The sequence below is a fragment of the Corvus hawaiiensis genome, chromosome 22 (genome assembly GCF_020740725.1).
Source record: "Corvus hawaiiensis isolate bCorHaw1 chromosome 22, bCorHaw1.pri.cur, whole genome shotgun sequence".
NCBI classification, from domain to species: Eukaryota; Metazoa; Chordata; class Aves; order Passeriformes; family Corvidae; genus Corvus; species Corvus hawaiiensis.
The window spans coordinates 1991023-2014151 of NC_063234.1; the positions used below are offsets into that span (position 1 = coordinate 1991023).

The 23129-nt window shown below is 47.0% G+C and overlaps 1 protein-coding gene across 7 annotated transcripts in view; it reads right to left on the reverse strand.

Annotated features, from left to right (window-relative positions):
* ACAP3 (ArfGAP with coiled-coil, ankyrin repeat and PH domains 3) overlaps positions 1-23129 on the reverse strand; it is an 80621-nt gene that overhangs the window by 16695 nt on the left and 40797 nt on the right. For all 7 annotated transcript variants that reach the window (XR_007207892.1, XR_007207893.1, XM_048326110.1 and 4 more), the window contains exons 4-16: positions 22937-22990; positions 19071-19129; positions 16593-16776; positions 13362-13406; positions 12953-13048; positions 12210-12284; positions 11409-11420; positions 4850-4962; positions 2791-2842; positions 1524-1624; positions 804-915; positions 506-714; positions 54-123 (exon numbers count right to left, since the gene is read on the reverse strand). Coding sequence is in view for 5 of the 7 variants with exons in the window: in XM_048326110.1 (XP_048182067.1) it covers positions 54-123; positions 506-714; positions 804-915; positions 1524-1624; positions 2791-2842; positions 4850-4962; positions 11409-11420; positions 12210-12284; positions 12953-13048; positions 13362-13406; positions 16593-16776; positions 19071-19129; positions 22937-22990 (1182 nt within the window). In the remaining 2 variants the exon portion in view is untranslated. The remainder of the gene's footprint in view (positions 1-53; positions 124-505; positions 715-803; positions 916-1523; positions 1625-2790; positions 2843-4849; positions 4963-11408; positions 11421-12209; positions 12285-12952; positions 13049-13361; positions 13407-16592; positions 16777-19070; positions 19130-22936; positions 22991-23129) is intronic.

The window sequence follows — 23129 nt, forward strand, 5'->3', positions numbered from 1 at the left end:
GGGAATCCCTCCATTCCCACATTTCTCCCTGGCTGGTAAAGTCCAGCACTCACTTTCAGCAGCTCTGGCTCCCAGGAATCCAGCGTGAGAGACCGGACCTTGGAGCAGTGAACACCCAGGCTCCTGTTGAGCCAACAGGAAGGAAATCCCAATTATTCCAATGCCATAAAAACCAGAACTTCTCTTAATCAGCTGCAATTCCAGCTCCACCACATTTCCCGGGATCCTGCAGCCAATCCCTGGCCATTTTTCCATGGGATCCTGCAGTCCATCCATGGCTATTTTTCCTAGGAACCTTTTAGTCCATCCCTGCCCATTTTCCCTGGGAGTCTCCAGCCCATCCCTGCCCATTTTCCCTGGGAGTCTCCAGTCCATCCCTGACCATTTCTCCAGGGATCCTGCAGCCCATCTGTAACCATTTTTCCCTGGGAGTCTCCAGCCCATCCCTGCCCATTTTCCCTGGAATCCTGCAGCCTGGCAGCACGGATCCCACAGCCCCTGGCACCTGTGGATCCCGGAGCACTCGATGCACAGCAGGATGCCCAGGTTGATGCTGGCCCAGCGAGGGTCTGGCTGCCCACAGTCACAGCACTGCTCATTCCCAGGAATGCTCTGCACTCTCTGCAGGATGGTTTCCCCTTTCCCGCCGCGCTCCCGGGAATCCGTGGCGGAGTCGATGCTGCTGGTGGAGGGGGAGGCTGTTCTGTCCAGCCTCTGAAGGGAAAAGCAAAAAAATCAGGATATTAACACCTGTAACACACCTGGAGAGGAATAACCCAGGTTTTCCATGGATCCTCCCTCACCTCGATGTAGTAGCTGTCGGGGCTCTCCCGGTAAGCCGAGGCAATGCTGGCTTGGACAGCCTGGATCCAGGCCTGGCGCAGCTTCTCCGAGTCAGCCTGCAGCATGCAGCTCCTGGAAAAGCAGGGATGGGGTGGCAGGAGCCAAAGGCCAGCAGGGATATTTTGGGTGAGGTTGTTCCTCTTCATCCTCAGCAGTAGGGTAAAAATTAACCCCACGAGGTTGGGGTGTTCCCTCTCCGAAGCTTCCAGGCACCAAATTAACCCCACAAGGTTGGACAGCCAGAGGTGTTCCCACTCCAAACCTTCCAGTGAAAAATTAATCCTACAAGCTTGGGGTGTTCCCACTCCAAACCCTTCAGGCACTAATTAACCCTACAAGCTTGGGGTGTTTCCTCTCCAAAGCTTCCAGGCAAAAAATTAATCCTAAAAGCTTGGATAGCCAGGGGTGTTCCCTCTCCAAATCTCCAGGCAGGTCTGGAAGCTGTTTCTAAAAGCTGGGAATGATATAATTGGGCATTATATATATTAAGTATCAATTAAAAACATAAATAATATAAAGGCATATATTATATAAATAATATCTATAATTATCCACTCAGATCCAGCTTAAAGTGATGTCTGAGGAAATTCCCAGGGATTCTGGCATCTCCCAGCCAAAATTTAACAGCCCAGGGCAGCCTCTGCTCCAATCTCATCTCTCACAGGGAGCCCCAAACTCACTTGGTGGGGGACACGACCTCAAAGCAGAACCTCCTCTCGATGTCCTCGCAGGGTTTGACTGTGCAGAGCCTCAGGTCCTCCACCACCACCGTGAGGACGTCCTGGGGGGGCACAGGGGGGCTTTGAGGGGCTTTGAGGGTGCCCTGGGTGTGGGGCACAATTGGGAAACTCCTGCCCAAGCCCTCGAAATTCCCTCCTGCCCAAAACCTCCAAACTCACTCCCAAATCCTCCAAAATTCTGCCCAAACCCTCCAAATTCCCTCCTGTCCAAAACCTCCAAACTCACTCCCAAATCCTCCAAACTCCTTCCTGCCCAAACCCTCCAAAATTCTTCCCAAACCCCTCCAACTCCTGCCCAAACCCCTCCAGCTCCTGCCCAAACCCCTCCAGCTCCTGCCCAAACCCCCCAAACTCCTGCCCAAACCCCTCCAACTCCTTTCCAAACCCCCCAAACTCCTCCCCAAACCCCTCCAACTCCTGCCCAAGCCCCTCCAACTCCTGCCTAAACCCCTCCAACTCCTGCCTAAACCCCCCAAACTCCTGCCCAAACCCCCCAAACTCCTGCCCAAGACCCCCAAACTCCTGCCCAAACCCCCCAAACTCCTGCCCAAACCCCTCCAACTCCTCCCCAAACCCCCCAAACTCCTGCCCAAACCCCTCCAGCTCCTGCCCAAACCCCCCAAACTCCTGCCCAAACCCCCCAAACCCCCCAAACTCCTCCCCAAACCCCTCCAACTCCTGCCCAAGCCCCTCCAACTCCTGCCTAAACCCCTCCAACTCCTGCCCAAACCCCCCAAAATCCTGCCCAAGACCCCCAAACTCCTGCCCAAACCCCCCAAACTCCTGCCCAAACCCCTCCAGCTCCTGCCCAAACCCCCCAAACTCCTGCCCAAACCCCTCCAGCTCCTGCCCAAGCCGAGTGTGGAGAGAGCAGAGCCAGCTCCCCCCCAGGTAACTCCAGGGCCATGGGAATGGGTTTTATGGAAATTTGTGTGGGATCACACACACAAAGATCAGATTTGCTGGAGAACCTCCCCAACTCCCTGCACTGAGCAGGAAGATTGAATCTAAATAAATATTTATTTAACAAACACCATTTGCTGCCACTTTTCTGACCCTGGAGCTCACTTGTGGCCTCGCTGTCCCTCTGATCCAAATCCCTGCTCCTGCCACCCCACTGCCAGCAGGAATCCCCAGCCAAGCAGCTGGTTAATGAAGCAGTTGGTTAATTAACCACTTGGTTAATCCCTGGGGCAGCCTCACTGACCTTTAGCTTCTTCTGGTAGACCAGCTGGCTGTTCTGGATGGAAAACCACCTCCTGAGGAGGGACAGATACACGGACAGGCATCAGGACATGAAAAGAGGGGGGTTTTCCCATTTATATCTCCATTAAAAATCCTGTCATTCATTTATTCATTTATTTAGCAACCTGATCATCTTCAGGGGAAGCAAAGGAAGCCGTGGCCACCATTCCCACCAGGAAGAAAACGCTGGAATGCCTGAGTGTAAAGAGTCAGAGGGTTGCAGCAGGGTGTTTTTCATGGCAAAAAAAAAAAAAAAAAATCAGGGAAAATGAGGTAAAACAGAATTCTCTGCCTTTTGTCACAGCTGAAATATCAAACAGATAAAAGGCAACAAAAGGATTTGGGAAAAATGGGGAAATCCAGGTGACTGGAGGCTGTCCCACCCACGTGGGAGCTGCCTTGGATGAGCTGAGGAGGTTCAGTGTCGCTCTGAGTGCTGTGGCAGCAGCAGGCTGTGCTCAGCTCCTCGTGGGGCCATTCCAAGTCGGGATATTTTGGGATTCTGGGAGGATTTTGCTGCTCCAGGGAGAGGGAGGTGCTGAGCACAGCGAGGAGGTGACGAGTGGGCTCCAGAAGCTGGGAATAGCTGGGAATAGCTGGGAATAGCTGGGTGTGGGTGGGAATAGAGACAGGGACAGAGCTGTGGGGAGGCTGCTGCTTGCATGTGACTGGGATGGGGGAGGATTCCAGGAAGAAAACTGGGATTTAGGGGCAGGGAAAAAACGTGGAGCCCTTGAGGCTGACATTATTCAAAGGTCAGGGAAAGCAGGATGCCTTGGAGGGTGGTGCTCCCTCTGGGATAGGCACCCTTTGGAGCAATCCATAAATTCACAGGGAATTTCTAGGAGAGAGGAACAATTTCAGGCAAATCCTAATGCCAAGACCTTGGCATTAACCTGGCACTTTTTGGGATGACATCTTGCTCCACACGTGGGAGCAGCTATGGATCAAGGCTGGATCAAGGAAAACAGCGAGCAGGAAATCCTGAAAGGTTGATAAAAACTCAGCCCAGATGCCTCCCCACAGCTCTGAACTCCAACAGGGCCCTGGAGCTGCTCCCTCCTTCCAGGGGAGCCTGAGGGACAAGGAATGATGCTGAATTTGCCTGGAATCTCCTCAGCACCAGGGGAAGCTTCAAAGAGAAGGAATTCTTATCCAACCCCTTCAGCAATCTCTAATTCCAAGCCTTTTTTCCCATGCAAATAAAAGCAGTTTCTGTGCATGCCATACACAGTTCATTGAAGCATTTAGTTAATTAATTAATTTTATTTATTTATTCCAAAGCCTCAGCACAGCCCAGCCTTGCTGTATTTATCCCATGGCCAAGGAAAAGATCCCTGATTATTGTCTCATTCCCTGTTATGTGAGAGGAGGGAATGTGGGGCAAGCCAGCATCGATCCCAGGCATCAGAAATTCCCTGGAAGGGCTGGAATCCTTTGGCACAACCATTCCTGACCCTCTCAGGGAACACCAAACACACAAATATCGAGCAGGGGTGGAACCTGAAACCTCTGCTCCCACTTTTCTACATCTCTGGCAGCTCCAGAGGCTCTCTTGGCTGGAGCAGGAGGCAGAGGAGCCAGGGAGCTCCCAGATGGAATATTTGTAAATTATTAAGGGCAGGGTCAGGGCACTGAAAGCCATTTCTGGGAGCACAGTTGGTATTTGCACTCTCACATCTCCCCATCCCAGAATGGACAGGTTGGATCCCCCTGAAACATTCCCTGTGTTGGGATATTTCTCTAAATTGTTATGAATGCACTTTAAATTCTCTTAATTGTTATAAATCCACAGCTTTCCTGTGAGCTGCATTGGGCCCTCTCTTCCCTGGGAGGATCCTGGTCATTTTTCCATTGTAAAAAGCACTAAAAATGCAGAAACTCTCAAATTTTAACTGCTTTAATTATTCATCTTTTAACTGATTAGCTCAGAATCCCTCCAGGGATCTCCCTAGACAGGAAGTGTGTTCCTGTGCAGAGTCTGAGCCCAAAGATCAGATGGAATTGGAGTTTTTCCTCACCTGTTCCATGTTTTGAAGGCGTTGCTGGCTCTCTTGAAGAGGTACCCTTCCATCACCACCCCGTTGGGGGCATCCACGTTGAACTCCACCTTGGAGTCATCGTAGGAGAAGTCCTGGAAAAAGGAAACAGACTCAGACTCTGGCAGGACAGGGCTGAATTGCTGGGATTGTGGTGGAGATGGTTTAACAAAACATCAAAAAGAGACAAATCTGCCAAAATCCCGAGAGCTGTCAGTCCCTGTGCCTCAGTGAGGTGCAAACATGGATTATCCCCATTCCAGCAAACTTATTTATCCCTGGTTTTGCAGGAAATTGCTGGACATGCTGCATTTCCCTCCCCTGGCAGCTGATAAGGAGAAAAAGCATGGAGTTTATCAGCAGGAGTGCTGAAAATTCCCAACATTTGGGTCAGGCTGAGGTGGGAAATGAAGCCAGGAGTGCTTTTCACTGGCATGGGGCTGCTGCCACCTCTGTGCCCTGCAAGGAGGCAGGATGACCCCAATCCCAAACCCAGGGAAAAGGAGTGAACTCCAGAGGGGCAGAGCCACCAACCCCATTCCTGAGCTGTCCTCAGATGCCAACTCCCTGTGCTGTGCCACCCATCAGAGCCCATTCTGTCACCCCAGCCCTCCTGGATTCTGACAGCTGCAGAGCAGGACACGGAGCAGAGGGAAGAGCAGCTGCTCTCCAGCACAGGATCCTCATCCCTGGGCGATTTTCTGCCTCATTCCCAAGAGAAAATAGGTCAGGAAAGCGAAACCACTTCTCTACCCCGGGGCACGCTGTCTCTGCTCGCTGATTCCATCCTCTCTCTCCAGCACAAATATTCCAAGGGTTCCAAGACCCTTTAAAGGCCTTTCCTGCTTGGCATCAGCCCCTGCAGATGCTCTGTTGCCTGGCAACAGGCACTGGGCTCTCATTAGGATGAGTTATTTCCACAAACGTGCCTGGGAGGTGTCGTGACAAGAATCATGCTGATCCAGGAGGAGCAGATCCAACGGGACAGGAGGGAGGAAATCCTTGGAAAGGCAGCAGGATGCTCAGTTAGATGCTGGGAAGTGCTGCAAGGCACCCACTTAAAGGAGTTTCTGCTCAGCCCCAAATTTTCCTGCCATGAGAGGGTGAATCCCTCTCAGCTCTTGCACCTCCACGCTGCAAAGGCCAGAGGGGATTTTATTCTGATTCGTGGATGTTTGATTTTTGTGGGGCTGCTCTGAAGTGACAATTCTGTGCATTTGATGGGAATCTGCAGTGATTTGTATCTGCACCGGTTTGGAAACAATGCAAGCAGCCTAAAAAGCTCAGCAAAAGCTCAACAAGGGTAAAACCCATCTCAAAAATGCCCATTTTTAAGGGCCGTGCCTCACTTTGGGGAGCAGGATAAAGCAGGGGGAGGGTGTAAATCCAACCTCCTGCCTCCTTCAGCTGTCCCCATCCAGCAGAGTGGTGGAGAGGAGGATAAATCCCCAGGAGTGCAGGAGGAACAGATGGGCCACACACGTCACCAGTAAATCCAGTAAAAACCAGTGCAGTCAAGGCAGGTGGGACTTTAACCTGGCTGAGCCTGAATTTGGAACACTCTGCCCATGGAATGGCTGGAGCTGGGCAGCTCCAAAAGGAGGTGTTCCCTGCCTTTGGAAGAACTCTGAGCTGCACTTTTGGGACATTCCACCCCAAAACATACCCCAAAGATGACTCCATGAAGGTCCCCCAGGCCAAATTCTGATTATATTTCAATGAAGGTACCTCAGGCCAAATCCTGCTCATATTTCTGCTGCTTTAGGTCCTCCAGTGCCACCAAGAGAACTCCTGAGGGGCAGCCAAGGGCAGAGCAGTCCCCAGAGCTGGGAGGTGGATTTGGAAATCAGGGACAAATTAAGGGAGAAGGACCAGTCTGCCCAGTAGCCCGGGGATGTGGAGCCTCAGGGCCTCTTTGTTCCATCCCAGTGCTGGGAGCACCTGGAATCTTTGCTACAAAGCCACAGGGAGTGTTGAGACACAAATAAGGGGAAAGGGGAGAGAAAAATCCAACTTTATCCCCGTGCTCAGGTGAATTTTCCTGTTCTCAGCCAGGCCAAGGCCTAAAGGGAGATGGACAGGAAAGGCTCAGGGAGCTGAAAGGTGAAACCACAGCAAGGGCAACTGGGGAAATTCCAGTTTAAACCGTGGGGTTCCTATACCCAGCTCCTGCTGCAGCTCAGCCAGGGAATTTTCACGCCACAGCCACTGCAAAGAGGAAAAATCTCCGGAAAAAAAATTACAAGAACGTTTCTAGAGAGCTGATTCCATGGTTTGGACTCTGTCTGAGGAGATCATCCTGCCCAAGGTGGGGTGTGGGCACACAGATGTGTGAGGATGAACCCTCTGAAGTGCCAAACCTGCTTTTAATGTGTCCCTGGATCCATTTTATTCGTTGAAAAATTTGGATCCTGGCAATTCTTGGGAATAACAGAAGGGTCCTGGCTGGCACAGCAGCAGCTCTGCCTCCACTCCCAAGGGATGGATGTAGTGGAAAACCTTCTCCCTCTTTCTCCTTTCCCTTCTAATATTTATCCCTAAAATATAGCAATATTTTAATGCAGGATTTTAAGATTTTAATGCAGGATTTTAATAAAGAAACCTTTTCCTAAACTCTCCCCACACACTTTGGACACAGAGTTCAGACTGATTTATTCACTCTGCCTTTAGCCCCTCGTTGTCTCTGCAACAGAACAAATTCCTGACACAGAAAAGATTCCCTGGGATTGGGATCTGAGTGGATTTGGCTCCAACAGCACCAGCAGTGCCAGGTGGGATCACACCCTGCTCCAACAAACCTGACATCTTCCCAAATGAGACACCCGATCTCTGCTTCCCTTCCTCTCCCTGACTCCCAGGAAATCACTGGGATCCTGTCCCTGCTGCTGTCATCCCGAATTCCCACCCTGGGAGCTGAGATCCCTCCGGGAATGACCTCACCATGGTTTCCATGGGAGCAACAATGAAGGGACACATTCCCAGGGCCACATCCAGAGGGATGGGGGGGAAAAAAGGACATTAATGTGGATGCTTTCCAAGCAGCAAATGGGAATTAAAAACCCAGCACGGGCACAGATGGGCTCAGGAAGGAATTAAAAGGAAAAGAGATTTTAAAAAAGGAGAAAATCCTATTTGAAGGTGGCCTCCTGGCCCACCCAGGAAATTCCCTGTCCAGTTCCACGCTGGGAGCAGGGATTGCTTCCAGCCCAGCCCCAGATAAACTCCTCCAACTGCCCCTCTGGAATGAGCATTTTGTGCAAAAATCTTTCTTGTGCAAAGAAAACGAGTGATTAAATCAAAACCCCTCCAGTGAACAGATTTCATGTGGAGAGAGAAGCTGCCTGGAATCTTTGGGAGAGGGAATTTTCTAAGCAAGGAGCTTTCCATACCCTCTGGAGCAGGGAGGTCTCACTTAGAGGTTCATTCCTATCCCAAAAATCACAACCCCTGGCTGAAAACAGATCAAACCTCTCTCTAAAATACCAACAACTCCTTAAAAGCCTTTAAAATAAATACAATCTCTGTGCCAGGAGTGATTCTCCCTGAAATTCCCTGAAAACCCACGGCGTTATTCCCTCAGTTACCCATTCCAGGTGGAAATAACGCTGAATAAAACCGAATTTTCTCTGCAATGATTTGATTTTTCCAGATAGAAAACCTCCCCAAGCCTCAGCAAGCACGGGCAGGGAATCATTTCAGTCCAGCTGCGTTTAGATATTCCAAGAAAAAATATTTCTTCTCACCAAACCTCCACATTATTTTATTCTTTTATCACTTTGTTTTCAATCAATGCCATTTAGGAGCAGCAACAACACAGGGAAAGCTTTCCCTCTTGGAAGACAAAGGCTTTTATCCCAAAGAATCCTCTTTAAGTGATCGATAACGCTCAGTATTGAGCAATGACATCATTTCCACCCTCACTGCATTATTTACACAGCACGGAAAAGAACTTCTCCCAGAGGCAAATCAGGAATTGTGCCCAGTTTGGCTGTTTGATTCCAAACAAAATAATTCCAAAGGAATATTCCCATTCCCTAAAGCTGCACACACCCCCCTCACACACACAAACAAACACCATTCACACGTTCTCTCCTGGTGCCTAAATTCCCTTTTTTTTTTTCCTCCCTCTGGCTCTTTTCCTGGTGCATAAATTCCAAGCTTTTCTCTCTCTGGCTCTGTAAATTCCATGGACAATCCCAGCCCCAGCTGGAATTTGGGAATTTGCACCGGCAGCTCTCACTCCTCCCGGCCAAATCCCACTCACAAACCCTTTTGTTTCCCGGTATTCCCGATGCCAGAGGCTCTCCCTGCCAGCAGCTGATGCTCAGGGAGCTGGTCCCTGCCCCAGAGCTTTCCCAAATTTAGGGATAAACCCAGTGACAAAGCCGAGCTTGGCTTTGGGGTCACTCCAGCAAAGCCCCACAGCCACAATCCTCATTGCCACATTAAAAAGAAGCCCTGAACTTCTTCCCCTGCAGGATTTTCCTTACCAGGAGATATTCCAGCCTGCCGAAAATCTTCATGCTGCCAGCTGGGAGGCTCTGCTGCTTTTCCTGGAGAGCAGGAGCAGCTCCGTGTCCTCTCCCTATTCCTAGAGCAGCATCCCCGTGGGCTGCCAGCGAAGGAGGGATTTCTTTTGCAGCCCCTTCTCTTTTACTCCTCCTCTTCTTCCCTTTTGGGAAGCTCTGGCGCTGTCACCAAGCAAAGGACGCTTGGTGGCCCTTGGGGACCACCTGCTCCCCCCTTCCCGAGCCTCCTATTGAGAGGCAATCAGCTTAGAGCCGGGCTAATTACCATACAGCTGGCAGGGAGGGCAGGGAAAAGCGGGAGCAGAGCAGGATGCGCTCCCAGTGACCCGACAGAGCCAGGCTTTGTGCCTTGCCCGGATCCCTGGAGCAGAGCCACGCTTTGGGCAGCAATTCCTGCCCCAGGAATTGGCCCTGCAAGGGCCAGATGGGCCCTGGATTGTTCTCCACCAGCTGGGCTCAACGAGGCCCAGAGCTCTGCCCACACTCAGTTCCCAAACTGCTCCGCACTGGGAATGGCTACGAGGCTGGGAAGGAAAATTTTTGAGAGCCCTGTGTCCTTAAAATGATGGAATTAAAGTTGGGAAAGCTCTCCAGGGTCATTAATTCCAGCGCGGCTGTGCTCACCACCAAACCACGTCCCCAAGTCCCACATCCACACATTTGTGGGCACTCCAGGGATGGTGATTCCACCTGTTCCAATGCCAGAGCACCCTCTCAGTGAAGAATTTTTCCCTAATTCCCAATCCAACATCTCCCACTGTCCCCTCAGTTTTGGAGCAGTGGAAGGTTTCAGGAATATCGGGACCTGTGAGCAAGGCCTGCTTCAAACATTCCCATTTCTCTCCTCCTTTCTCACTGGGAAACATCCCCAGCTCTGTGTTTTCCACATTACCTAAATTACAGCATCAAAAGGAAACAGATTTGGGATGAGTTTTTCTTCCCCACTGGATTTCTTTTAATTAAAACAACAATGAAACAAAATGCCACAGACCACTTCCCTCTGAACTTGGCTCTCAGAAAGCCAAGGACAATCCAATTCAAAATCACAGTTCCCCACCCCAAAACCACTTAAAAAAATATTATTTAACCCAAATTTCCTCCCTTAGCAGGCTGCTTGGGTAGACACTAGTGAGAAAATAAAAATATTTGTACCACCACACTGATTAAGCACAACAATCTCCAAATCTTTCCAGAGGCCACAGGGTTTTGTGGGCTCAGCTTGAAGATTTCTATTTAAATCAGGGCTGCACAGGGCCCTGCTCCATCACGAAGGGAGCAGCAGCAGCACAGAGGGGCTGAAAAGCAGCTCAGGACAGTTCCAGGCAGGAAAATTTAAATCCTAACTTGCAGTGAGGATGTTCAGGTCCCTTCCAGGCTCTGAGGTTTTGTATCCTGATGGAGACTAATTGCTGCTTCTCCCTCTTGGAATCTTCATTCCCTGCTGCTCCAGGGAGAGGCTGAAGTGAAAAACCCACACTGGAGAGGTTTTCCAAGTCCCTTTGGATGAAGTCATCGCTCCCAGGGGAGCTGAGGGGTCACAAATGGATTCACCTCTCCCTCATGACTTCATCAACACTCCCAGGCCATTCCCAGGGAATGTCACTCCTCAGAGCTCAAATTTCCATTCCATGGATTATGGCATTTCTGAGGGAGGGCATTAGAGGCCACTTAGCTCCCTTCTGAGGGGGAATATTGATCCCTGTGAGTGCCTGCCAGATGTGGATCCAATCCCACCAAACCCAAGCTCCTCAAATCTCCAGGCACCAAAAAAGAATCAGCCAAGGGTTGCTGTCACTGCAGTGCTGAGCCCTGAGCCACAAGTGAGCATCACACAAAGAATTAAAACCTTACTTTAACTCCTTTCATGAGGGTGAAACCAAAGTAATTTAAAACTGGGCTTTAAAATGCCAACTCCAGATGCCAGGCCAAGGCTTCTTTGTGTTGCTTTCAGTAAATACCCATTTTTATGAGGAAAAAAATGCCAGAGGAAGGAAATCTGGGTGGGTACTCACCTGCAGGAGGGTCTGCAGGGCCAGGGCAGCAACCCAGGGAGAAGAGGAGGGAAAGAAAAATAAATTAGTCGATGTTTCTGCAACCTTCAGGTTGGGAATCGTTGCCAAGGGTGGAAAATCTGAGCCCAGGTTAATCAGAGATGCTTCCTCACTGAAGGCTCAGCTTAAAGATTTTAAATCAGGGTAGACACTAGTGAGGAAATAAAGATATTAGTGCCACCACAATGATTAAGCACAACAATCTCCAAATCTTTCCAGAGGCCACAGGGTTTTGTGGGCTCAGCTTGAAGATTTCTATTTAAATCAGGGCTGCACAGGGCCCTGCTCCATCACGAAGGGAGCAGCAGCAGCACAGAGGGGCTGAAAAGCAGCTCAGGACAGTTCCAGGCAGGAAAATTTAAATCCTAAATTGCAGTGAGGATGTTCAGCTCCGAGTTGTGAGAGAGGGTGGCAGGGAAGAGCTGTGCCCTTTCCCCAAAACCAGCTGTGCTCTGCAATGGTTTTCACAAATCACATCTCTGTCTCAGAGGCATTTCCAGAGTTTAAATCCTCCCACATCCTCAGCAGCAAAGAGGGAGGCAAAGTGAGAACAGAAAAAACCACTCAGGTGCCCAGGCCTGAGGGGTCCTGGAGTGTCACCATCCCTCCCACCCTCAGAAGAGTCAGAAAAATCCTAGATTTGAGCCAGCTGGAGCTCGCAGCAGCCACGAGGTGACATCCAGGTGGCATCCAGGCTGTGACAGCCTGGCCCCTGAGCAGATGGCAGCTGCCAGGGGCACCCAGAGGGGCACCAGGACTCACCCTCTGCTGGATCAGGGCGTGCTTGTGCTCCATCTCCCTCTTCTCCACGGCTGAGTCGATCACCAGCTGGTCCAGCTGAGGGCAGGGAGAGCAACAACAGGTGGAAAAGTTGGGAAGGAGTTTGAGGAGCTGCTCTGGGGTGACAGCAGCACTTTCCAAGATCCCAAATCCCCAAAAAGAGGGAAAAAGGAGGGGGGAAAAAAGGAGGGGGGAAAAAGGAGAGGAGAAAAAGGATGGGGGAAAAAAAAGGAGGGGGGAAAAAAAGAAGGGGGGAAAAAAAGGAGGGGGGAAAAAAGGAGGGGGGAAAAAAGGAGGGGAAAAAAAAGGAGGGGGGGAAAAAAGGAGGGGAAAAAAAAGGAGGGGGGGAAAAAAGGAGGGGGGGAAAAAATGAGGGGGAAAAAAAAGGAGGGGGGAAAAAAAGGAGGGGAAAAAAAAGGAGGGGGATAAAAGGAGGGGGGGAAAAAGGAGGGGGGAAAAAGGAGGGGGAAAAAAGGGAAAAGGGGCAAAAAAGAGGCCAAAAAGGGGAAAAAGAAGGCCAAAAAGGGGCAAAAGAAGGCCAAAAAGGGGCAAAAAGGGGCAAAAGGCTGTGTTTGGATGTGCACCCACTCATCCAGCACCCCCAGCACGACACTCCAAGCATTCCCTGGTGGCCAAATGTGCAGCTGGATGGAAAAGGGGGGTGTCCCTCCTCCTTTTAGGATGAAGGGGTGCAAGCAGAGCCCACCCCATTCCTGTCCCCTCACCTCTGTGGCCAGTTTCTTCATGTAGGGGTCGAGCTCGTGGAGGAGGCTGTAGCCCTGCTGGAAGAAGGTGTACTGGGCGTGCATGAAGGACAACATCTGGGGAAGGAAACAACAGCGGGGTCAGGGAGAGGGTGAAAAACCCGAATTCATTATCCCCCACCAGAAAATAAAAGGGGTTCACACTTTCTTTTTTTCCTTTCCCAAAGCAATTTATCCCTCTTCTCCTTGCTGTGGGCACAAAGCAGGGAAAGCAGCGTCCTCCACCCTGAAAATCTCATCCAGGGCTGGATTTACTCCCTGGGGAGCTGCTCCAGCTCCTCTTTTTGGCATTCCTGCACCCCCAGGGCAGTGCCAGGGCTCCAGGGCTGCCCTTTCCTGCAGCCACTGAGGGCACCCACAGGGCTCTTACCGCGTCCAGGATCTCAAATTTCTTCTTGGCTTGCAGCACGTTGATCTGTGGGGGGAAAATCAAGACATTTTCAGCAGCAAATCCAGCCTGGAAGTCTCCCAAATTCACCGAGAAAGCCTCAGAAATCAATCACAAATTATTCCAAACCAATCCAAATAATTCCACACGGAAGGTGTCTGAAAGGTCAGTTCTGGTGAGTTCCAGGTGGGATAAAAAGGTGGAATAAATGCAGAACAGGTGGATTTTCTCACCTGGATGGGTTAAAATCACTGCTGGATCTGTGTCTGTACCCAAACCTTGCCCCAGTGAGGGGAGTATTCAATATATCAATCACTGATTTCTTCCAGCAGGCCCCATATTTCAGATTTAAAAGAACAAAATAACTCCCCTCACTCACTAAAAAACTTGAATTAAAAACCAAAAGATACCTGGATAAATTCATGTCTTAAGACTTTAATTAAACACCAAAGGACACCTGGATAAATTCACATCTATACATTTCAAAACTGGTGGATTTAAGGCGACACCTCGCACTGGGCCAGCCTCCCCATGGATCAGCACAATGCAGGAATTCCTGCTTTTCAGTGGGAGAAATGCAGGGAGCATCCTACAGTGAGGCCTTGCATTCATGTCCAAAGCCAAAATGGAAAATACCAAATGATTTATCCTTCGAGGGGACAGCATTGCCCTTCTACCCCCAGAGCTTGGGACACCAGGGACAAGTCAGAATGTGTCACCAGCTGGCCTGAGTGGCAGCCAGAGGGGACAGCCAGGGATCAGCCCTGAGCTTCTCTGCTTAATCACTGCCTGAGAGCACAAAAAAACCTAGGGATGATTCCAAAAAATGACTGGAAAAACCCCCAAACCCTGACCGTTCAGGGAGCAGTGAGTGAGTGCTGCTGCACTAGGAATTAAATAGAAATAAATAGAAATGAAATTGGAAATTAAATAGAAATGAAATTGGAAATTAAATAGAAACTGAATAGAAATTGAATTCGAAATTAAATAGAAATTGAATAGAAATTGAATTTGAAATGAAATAGGAATTGAATAGAAATTAAATAGGCATTGAATAGAAATTAAATTAGAAATTAAATAGGAATTTAATAGAAATTAAATTCGAAATTAAATAGAAATTAAATTCAAAATTAAATAGGAATTGAGTAGAAATTAAATTCAAAATTAAATAGGAATTGAATAGAAATTAAATTCAAAATTAAATAGGAATTGAATAGAAATTAAATTCGAAATTACGTAGAAATTGAATAGAAACTAAATTTGAAATCAAATAGGAATTGAATAGAAATTAAATTCGAAATTAAGTAGGAATTGAATAGAAATTAAATTTGAAATTAAATAGAAATTGAATAGAAATTAAATTCGAAATTAAATAGGAATTTCATAGAAATTAAATTCGAAATTAAATAGGAATTTCATAGAAATTAAATTCGAAATTAAATAGAAGTTGAATAGAAATTAAATTCGAAATTAAATAGAAATTAAATTCAAAATTAAATAGGAATTGAATAGAAATTAAATTCAAAATTAAATAGGAATTGAATAGAAATTAAATTCGAAATTACGTAGAAATTGAATAGAAACTAAATTTGAAATCAAATAGGAATTGAATAGAAATTAAATTCGAAATTAAGTAGGAATTGAATAGAAATTAAATTTGAAATTAAATAGAAATTGAATAGAAACTAAATTCGAAATTAAATAGGAATTGAGTAGAAATTAAATTAGAAATTAAATAGAAGTTGAATAGAAATTAAATTCAAAATTAAATAGAAACTGAATAGAAATTAAATTCGAAATTAAGTAGAAATTGAATAGAAATTAAATTCGAAATTAAATAGAAGTTGAATAGAAATTAAATTCGAAATTAAATAGAAATTAAATTCAAAATTAAATAGGAATTGAGTAGAAATTAAATTACAAATTAAATAGGAATTGAATAGAAATTAAATTCGAAATTAAGTAGAAATTGAATAGAAACTAAATTTGAAATCAAATAGGAATTGAATAGAAATTAAATTCGAAATTAAATAGAAATTGAATAGAAATTAAATTTGAAATTAAAGAGAAATTGAATAGAAATTAAATTCGAAATTAAATAGGAATTGAATAGAAATTAAATTCGAAATTAAATAGAAATTGAATAGAAATTGAATTTGAAATGAAATAGGAATTGAATAGAAATTAAATAGGAATTGAATAGAAATTAAATTAGAAATTAAATAGGAATTTCATAGAAATTAAATTCGAAATTAAATAGAAGTTGAATAGAAATTAAATTCAAAATTAAATAGAAATTAAATTCAAAATTAAATAGGAATTGAATAGAAATTAAATTCAAAATTAAATAGGAATTGAATAGAAATTAAATTCGAAATTACGTAGAAATTGAATAGAAACTAAATTTGAAATCAAATAGGAATTGAATAGAAATTAAATTCGAAATTAAATAGAAATTGAATAGAAATTAAATTTGAAATTAAAGAGAAATTGAATAGAAATTAAATTCGAAATTAAATAGGAATTGAATAGAAATTAAATTCGAAATTAAATAGAAATTGAATAGAAATTGAATTTGAAATGAAATAGGAATTGAATAGAAATTAAATAGGAATTGAATAGAAATTAAATTAGAAATTAAATAGGAATTTCATAGAAATTAAATTCGAAATTAAATAGAAGTTGAATAGAAATTAAATTCAAAATTAAATAGAAATTAAATTCAAAATTAAATAGGAATTGAATAGAAATTAAATTCAAAATTAAATAGGAATTGAATAGAAATTAAATTCGAAATTAAGTAGAAATTGAAAAGAAACTAAATTTGAAATCAAATAGGAATTGAATAGAAATTAAATTCGAAATTAAATAGAAATTAAATAGAAATTAAATTCGAAATTAAATAGGAATTGAATAGAAATTAAATTACAAATTAAATAGAAACTGAATAGAAATTAAATTAGAAATTGTGTGAGGGACTAGAATTTCTCTGACTGAAATAAAGAGAATTTTCTCCTTCTTTCTCTTACTGAGGTAAAACAATGAAAACTTCCCCTCCCAGGTGCAGGGTGCTGCTAAAGCCAAGGCTGGGGCGTTGATCCCTGTGTGGGAGCTGCACTCTGAGCCCTCACAGCTCCGAATATTCCACGACCACAGCGTTTTAAAGAACAAAATCCCATCCTGAGCACTCCTGAGAGGGCAACATTTACCCACCTGCAGCACATAATCCAGGGCCAGGTGCCTGAAACATTTCCTGGTGATGCTCAGGGTGCCCGTGGCCTCCTCCACCTCGTGGGGCTTGTGCCGGGGCGCCTGGGCGTTCTTCACCAGCGAGATCTCCATGTCCTCGCGCACCTTGTCGAACTGCTTCTTGGTCTCCTTGAACTTCCTCACGTCCCTGGGGCCAGGGAGGGAGGAACGGGGAGAAATGGGGAGAAATGGGGGTTAGAAATGGGGAGAAATGGGGAGAAATGAGGGTTAGAAATGGGGAGAAATGAGGAGAAATGGGGGTTAGAAATGGGGAGAAATGGGGGTTAGAAATGGGGAGAAATGGGGAGAAATGAGGGTTAGAAATGGGGAGAAATGGGGAGAAATGAGGGTTAGAAATGGGGAGAAATGGGGAGAAATGGGGGTTAGAAATGGGGAGAAATGGGGGTTAGAAATGGGAAGAAATGAGGAGAAATGGGGGTTAGAAATGGGGAGAAATGAGGAGAAATGGGGGTTAGAAATGGGGAGAAATCAGGAGAAATGAGGGTTAGAAATGGGGAGAAATGAGGGTTAGAAATGGGGAGAAATGAGGGTTAGAAATGGGGAGAATGAGGGTTAGAAATGGGGAGAAATGAGGAGAAATGGGGAGAAATGGGGAGAAATGAGGGTTAGAAATGGGGAGAAATGAGGGTTAGAAATGGGGAGAAATGAGGGTGAGAAATGGGGAGAAATGAGGGTTAGAAATGGGGAGAAATGGGGAGAAATGAGGGTTAGAAATGGGGAGAAATGGGGGGGAGAAATGGGGAGAAATGAGGGTTAGAAATGGGGAGAAATGAGGGTTAGAAATGGGGAGAAATGGGGAGAAATGAGGATTAGAAATCGGAAGAAATGGGGAGAAATGAGGGTTAGAAATGGGGAGAAATGAGGAGAAATGGGGGTTAGAAATGGGGAGAAATGGGGGTTAGAAATGGGGAGAAATGAGGAGAAATGGGGGTTAGAAATGGGGAGAAATGAGGAGAAATGGGGGTTAGAAATGGGGAGAAATCAGGAGAAATGAGGGTGAGAAATGGGGAGAAATGAGGAGAAATGAGGAGAAATGGGGAGAAATGAGGGTGAGAAATGGGGAGAAATGAGGGTTAGAAATGGGGAGAAATGAGGGTTAGAAATGGGGAGAAATGGGGAGAAATGGGGGTTAGAAATGGGGAGAAATCAGGAGAAATGAGGGTGAGAAATGAGGGTTAGAAATGGGGAGAAATGAGGGTTAGAAATGGGGAGAAATGAGGGTTAGAAATGGGGAGAAATGGGGAGAAATGAGGGTTAGAAATGGGGAGAAATGGGGGGGAGAAATGGGGAGAAATGAGGGTTAGAAATGGGGAGAAATGAGGGTTAGAAATGGGGAGAAATGGGGAGAAATGAGGATTAGAAATCGGAAGAAATGGGGAGAAATGAGGGTTAGAAATGGGGAGAAATGAGGAGAAATGGGGGTTAGAAATGGGGAGAAATGGGGGTTAGAAATGGGGAGAAATGAGGGTTAGAAATGGGGAGAAATGAGGAGAAATGGGGGTTAGAAATGGGGAGAAATCAGGAGAAATGAGGGTGAGAAATGGGGAGAAATGAGGAGAAATGAGGAGAAATGAGGAGAAATGGGGAGAAATGAGGGTGAGAAATGGGGAGAAATGAGGGTTAGAAATGGGGAGAAATGGGGGTTAGAAATGGGGAGAAATGGGGGTTAGAAATGGGGAGAAATCAGGAGAAATGAGGGTGAGAAATGAGGGTTAGAAATGGGGAGAAATGAGGGTTAGAAATGGGGAGAATGAGGGTTAGAAATGGGGAGAAATGAGGAGAAATGGGGAGAAATGGGGAGAAATGAGGGTTAGAAATGGGGAGAAATGGGGAGAAATGAGGGTTAGAAATGGGGAGAAATGGGGGTTAGAAATGGGGAGAAATGAGGGTTAGAAATGGGGAGAAATGAGGGTTAGAAATGGGGAGAAATGGGGAGAAATGAGGGTTAGAAATGGGGAGAAATGGGGGTTAGAAATGGGGAGAAATGAGGGTTAGAAATGGGGAGAAATGGGGAGAAATGAGGGTTAGAAATGGGGAGAAATGAGGGTTAGAAATGGGGAGAAATGGGGAGAAATGAGGGTTAGAAAAATGAGAATGAAGCATCGAGAGGGGCAGTGAGGCTGTGGGCAGGCCCCAGGTGCCAGTGGGATCCCAGCTCAGCCCATCGTGTCCAACTGGAGAAACTCCAGATTAAATCAAATCTTTCTTCAGAGAGTTGGTAGGGAAGATATTTTTTATTTTATTATTATTATTGGTTTGGTTTTATTATCAATTTTGTTTTTTTTTTTTTTTTGGTTTCTTTATTCTTTTTTTGGAGGATCAGCCCTGCAGGGAGGTTGTGGTTCTGCTCCCAGCACACCCAGGACACGCGGAATGGGAGCTCAGGAAGCTGAAGACCGAAGGGAAAAGACAAATACTCACTCTTTGACAAAATTGTGCAGCTGCTGCCGGACTGACCTCTGGGCCTGATCAAACAGGATCTGGAAGGAAGGAGAGGGGAAAAAAAGTCAATTATTTTGCAACGTGGAAACATTGAGGAGTCAAAAAATTCATGAGCTGCTCTTGAGGAGCTTCCGTGTGAGGGACTCAGAAAACTCCAGGGCTTTGTGGTGTCCATCACTTGGTCATAATAAATCACAGCTTTTCCCACAGCTGCAGCATTCCCAGGTGTAGAATTCCTGCAGAATTCCTGCAGAATTCACACCCGGGGCTCTGACCCTCACAGGGATGAGGTGCCACCATCACACCTCCACAAGCAGAGCGTTTGGAGGAGCTGCTCCCTTTACATCCCTGTTGCGAGGGCTCAATCCCGAGGCTCGAATTCCTCGTTTTGAGGCGTCATTCCCATCCCGAATTCCTCGCTTGGAAGCATCAATCCCATCCCGAATTCCTCATTTTGCCGGAGGAGGGCACTGGAGCCTCAGCGCTGCATCCAGGGAAGGAGGGAAGAGCCAAAAACACGCTGGGAGCTCGGGTGAGGGGTCCAGTGCACGGTACAGAGGCCGAGTTCTTAAAAACCTCTTAAATTTTACTCTCTTTTGCCAAATAAATCCTTCCAAGCCCCTTCCTTTCCACCTGTTTATTTGTATTTGGTTTTGTATTATAAAATAATATAAACATATGAATAAATAAATGTAAACATATAAATCTAAATCTAAATATATGAATAAATAAAAATACATATTTAAATGTATTATAAAATTATAAATAAGCTTTATTTATATTTACATTTATTTATATTTACATTTGTATTTCTCCACGTCCTGCTCTGTCAATCCTCCTCTCCCTGCTCCTGTCAGAGCACCCGGAGCAGGGATTAGAGTGGTTCCTGAGGGAATTCCAGGTAAGGAACACACCTTTCCTGCCTGTGTTCCACACCCCCCTGTGACCCTATATCCCTTTAATTCCTTCATCCCTGATCCTGCCAGACAAAATCTCCAGGGGAACATTTCCAAGCGTGCCCTCCATTCAATTTTCAGCACAAATAAATCGAGTTTTAAGAGCTAAAGTTTCAAACATAAAACCCAACCCTCGGCTTTCCCTCCTTTCCCGGCCAGACTTGGAACAAATCCGTCGGTTTTCAGATTTTCCAGCCCAAAATCTCACCCCACCCTCCTTCCCTTTGCTGAGGTCCATGACTCAGCCACAGCTGTGCCTAAGGAGGGGCAGGATGGGAGAAGGGAATTCCCATCCTTCTACCCCAACAGCATTAAAAACCTGGATCCTACATTCCCCTTTCCCAGGTTTCGGAGGCCACGGGATCAATCCAAACCTGGGCTTGTTAGGGGCAGGAATTTCAAGAAATGAAAGCAAGCTCAGGGCGTTATCCCTGGAATTTCGAGCCTAAAATCAGGGTGGGAGACACCGGAGATCCAAAGGCTGGTGGGAAATCCATGCTGCTCATCCCGCCTGGAATCTGCCTGGAACCAGGACCTCCACCTGCAGAGGTCAGCATTGGATCGGCAGGAAATTCCTTCTGTCCCTGAACAGAACATCCCGGGAAGCCGAAGGTCCCAGGCTTTGGAAGGATATTTTTCCCCTGGATCAGCACGGTGGGATGTGACAGGAACTCATCCTCAGGGGCTCCAGGGCAGTGCCATTCCCAGTTCCCTGCTCCAATCACAGCCAGCTGGAAAAATTCATTCCTGGACCTCTTCCTGCATCTCCATCACCCACCTGAGCTGCCTGACATTCCCTACAAAGCCATTCCCAGAAAAGCACAACCAGCCAAGGCCAGGAGCCCTGAAATCCTAAGGAGAAGCAGCCCAGGAAATCTTGGATCCCACCTTCCTGAGCACTCAGGAGTTCCCTGGGAGTGTGTGGCTGCTTTGGGAATGGCTCAGGCTGGATCCAAATCCAGCTGCTGGGGACACAGATCCCTCTGTGAGGTGGGAATGACAAAGCTGCCAGGAAAAGTTCAAAATGGAGGGAGGAAATGGGGCTAAAAGGACCCAAAAAAGGCAGAGGACACCGACTCCAGCTCCTGTCACCTGCCCTCTCAGGTGCCTTTGGTGTTTATTCCTCTCGGTGCATTGAAAGGAGAAAAAAAAGTGGGAATTCTCCAGAGCTCTGCATGTTTATTTCCACATTCCAGCAGCTCCAAGCTTGGATTTTGCTGAGTCTGAAGCAGGCCCCGTGCTCTGGCAACAAAATTGTAGAACAACTGATTTTTTTTTTGGTGGGGGGGGGGAGGATATTTTCCCTTTCTTTTTAACTGGTTCCAGTTGTACATACTGTCCTGGAAGCATTCCTGGAGCGAAGCTCCGACATCCATTCCACAGCTGAGATCCTTGGATGAGCCAGACACACGCACAGACACACTCACACGCTCCGGAGACAGCAGCAGGCACTAAAAATAACTCCCTGAACCCCTGGAAAGGGCTGGGGATGCAGCTGAAGTCATTCCAAAGCCATTTCCTGGAGTAGGATTTGCTCTGCTGTGCTCTCCCAAGGCTGGGAAAGGCAGGATTTGGGAATATCCCCCCTGGGCGTGTGGTGGTAGCACGGAGACAGGGGAAGGGTCCCAGATCAGCTGGGAATTCCCAGCTCTGGGAAGGATCCTCCTGCTGAGGGAAAAACAATTCCCACTTCAGGGGAAGCTGCACTTGCAGATTTTTCGCATCCAGAGGCTCCTGGCTGGGGCTGCTTCCTTGGAGCTGGAAGGATATTTTTCCCCTGGATCAGCACGGTGGGATGTGACAGGAACTCATCCTCAGGGGCTCCAGGGCAGTGCCATTCCCAGTTCCCTACTCCAATCACAGCCAGCTGGAAAAATTCATTCCTGGACCTCTTCCTGCATCTCCATCACCCACCTGAGCTGCCTGACATTCTGGGCTGGGCTGCAGCTGGAATGGGATCCCTGGGATGAAGGGGGAGCTTCTCAGGGCTTCAGGCGCTCCTTGGAAGGAAGGTCTTACAGAAGAAAATCAGGGTTTTCTCTGCTGCTGCCACTCATTTATTCACTCTCATTTATTCTCCTCACACCACCACAAAAATTTGCCGTTTGCTCCCAAATCCCCACGGCCCTGGCAGAGCTGCACGTACATCCCCTGGCGCTTTTATCCTGGGAAAAAAGCCTTTCCACCTGCCTCATGAAATAATGAAAGGGACTTGGTGCAGCTTCTCCTCCAGCTGCAGTGGGTTTGTTGCATCCCAGAGCCTAATGGGCTCTGACAGGGCCCTCGTGGGCAGAAGTGGGTCAGGCAGAGCTGACACCCTGCAGCTCCTTGCACTTTAAAGCACTTCTGCTTCAGGCTCTCACAGGCACAGACTTCAAGTTGCAGCTTTGGAGCCACCCAGAGTGAGGCACCTTCCTTTCTCTAGGAGGTTTTGGGGTGGAGAAAGGCCAGATTTGAACTCCTGGGGCTGTGTTGATGAGTGAAGGAAGAGTTATTGTGTGAGAATTTTGCTGCTTTCATCTCAGGGCAGGATTAACAGGTCCTGCATGTTAAAATCCTTCAGCACTCACGATCCCTTGAGCAGTGCTGGACTCCCAGTTTGACCCCTCCACACCCTCACCAATGGCCTGATGCCACTAATTTGGATGCCAGGCTCCAGAATCTATCCCAAATCTGCCCCAAAATCTTCCTCAGGCCCCTCTGTGTCCTCACTACAAACCCCTCTGCTGCCCAAAAAGAAGAAAAAATTCTGCAGTGCAGGACTTCGGTGAATCATCCTCTTCCTTTATGAAGGGGTTTTGTCACCCTTCCAGGAGCCCAAATGGCAAACACAGGGGACATCAGCAGTGCCACCAGCACCCAAGGGGACAGGAGGAAGCAGCCCCTTACCATGTGATAATTGATCATTTCCTGCAGGCTGTCCCCGAATTTCTCCAGGCACTCCTGCAAAAACAAAACCAAAAAAAAGGTGAAGTGGCAATGAAGAGAAGCAGCTGCCCCTCACTGCCAGGGGTTCAGGAGAGGCTCAGGAAGGCTCTGAGGAGCCTCTGCTGCTTGGCAGGGAGGTTTTGGAGCCATTTGA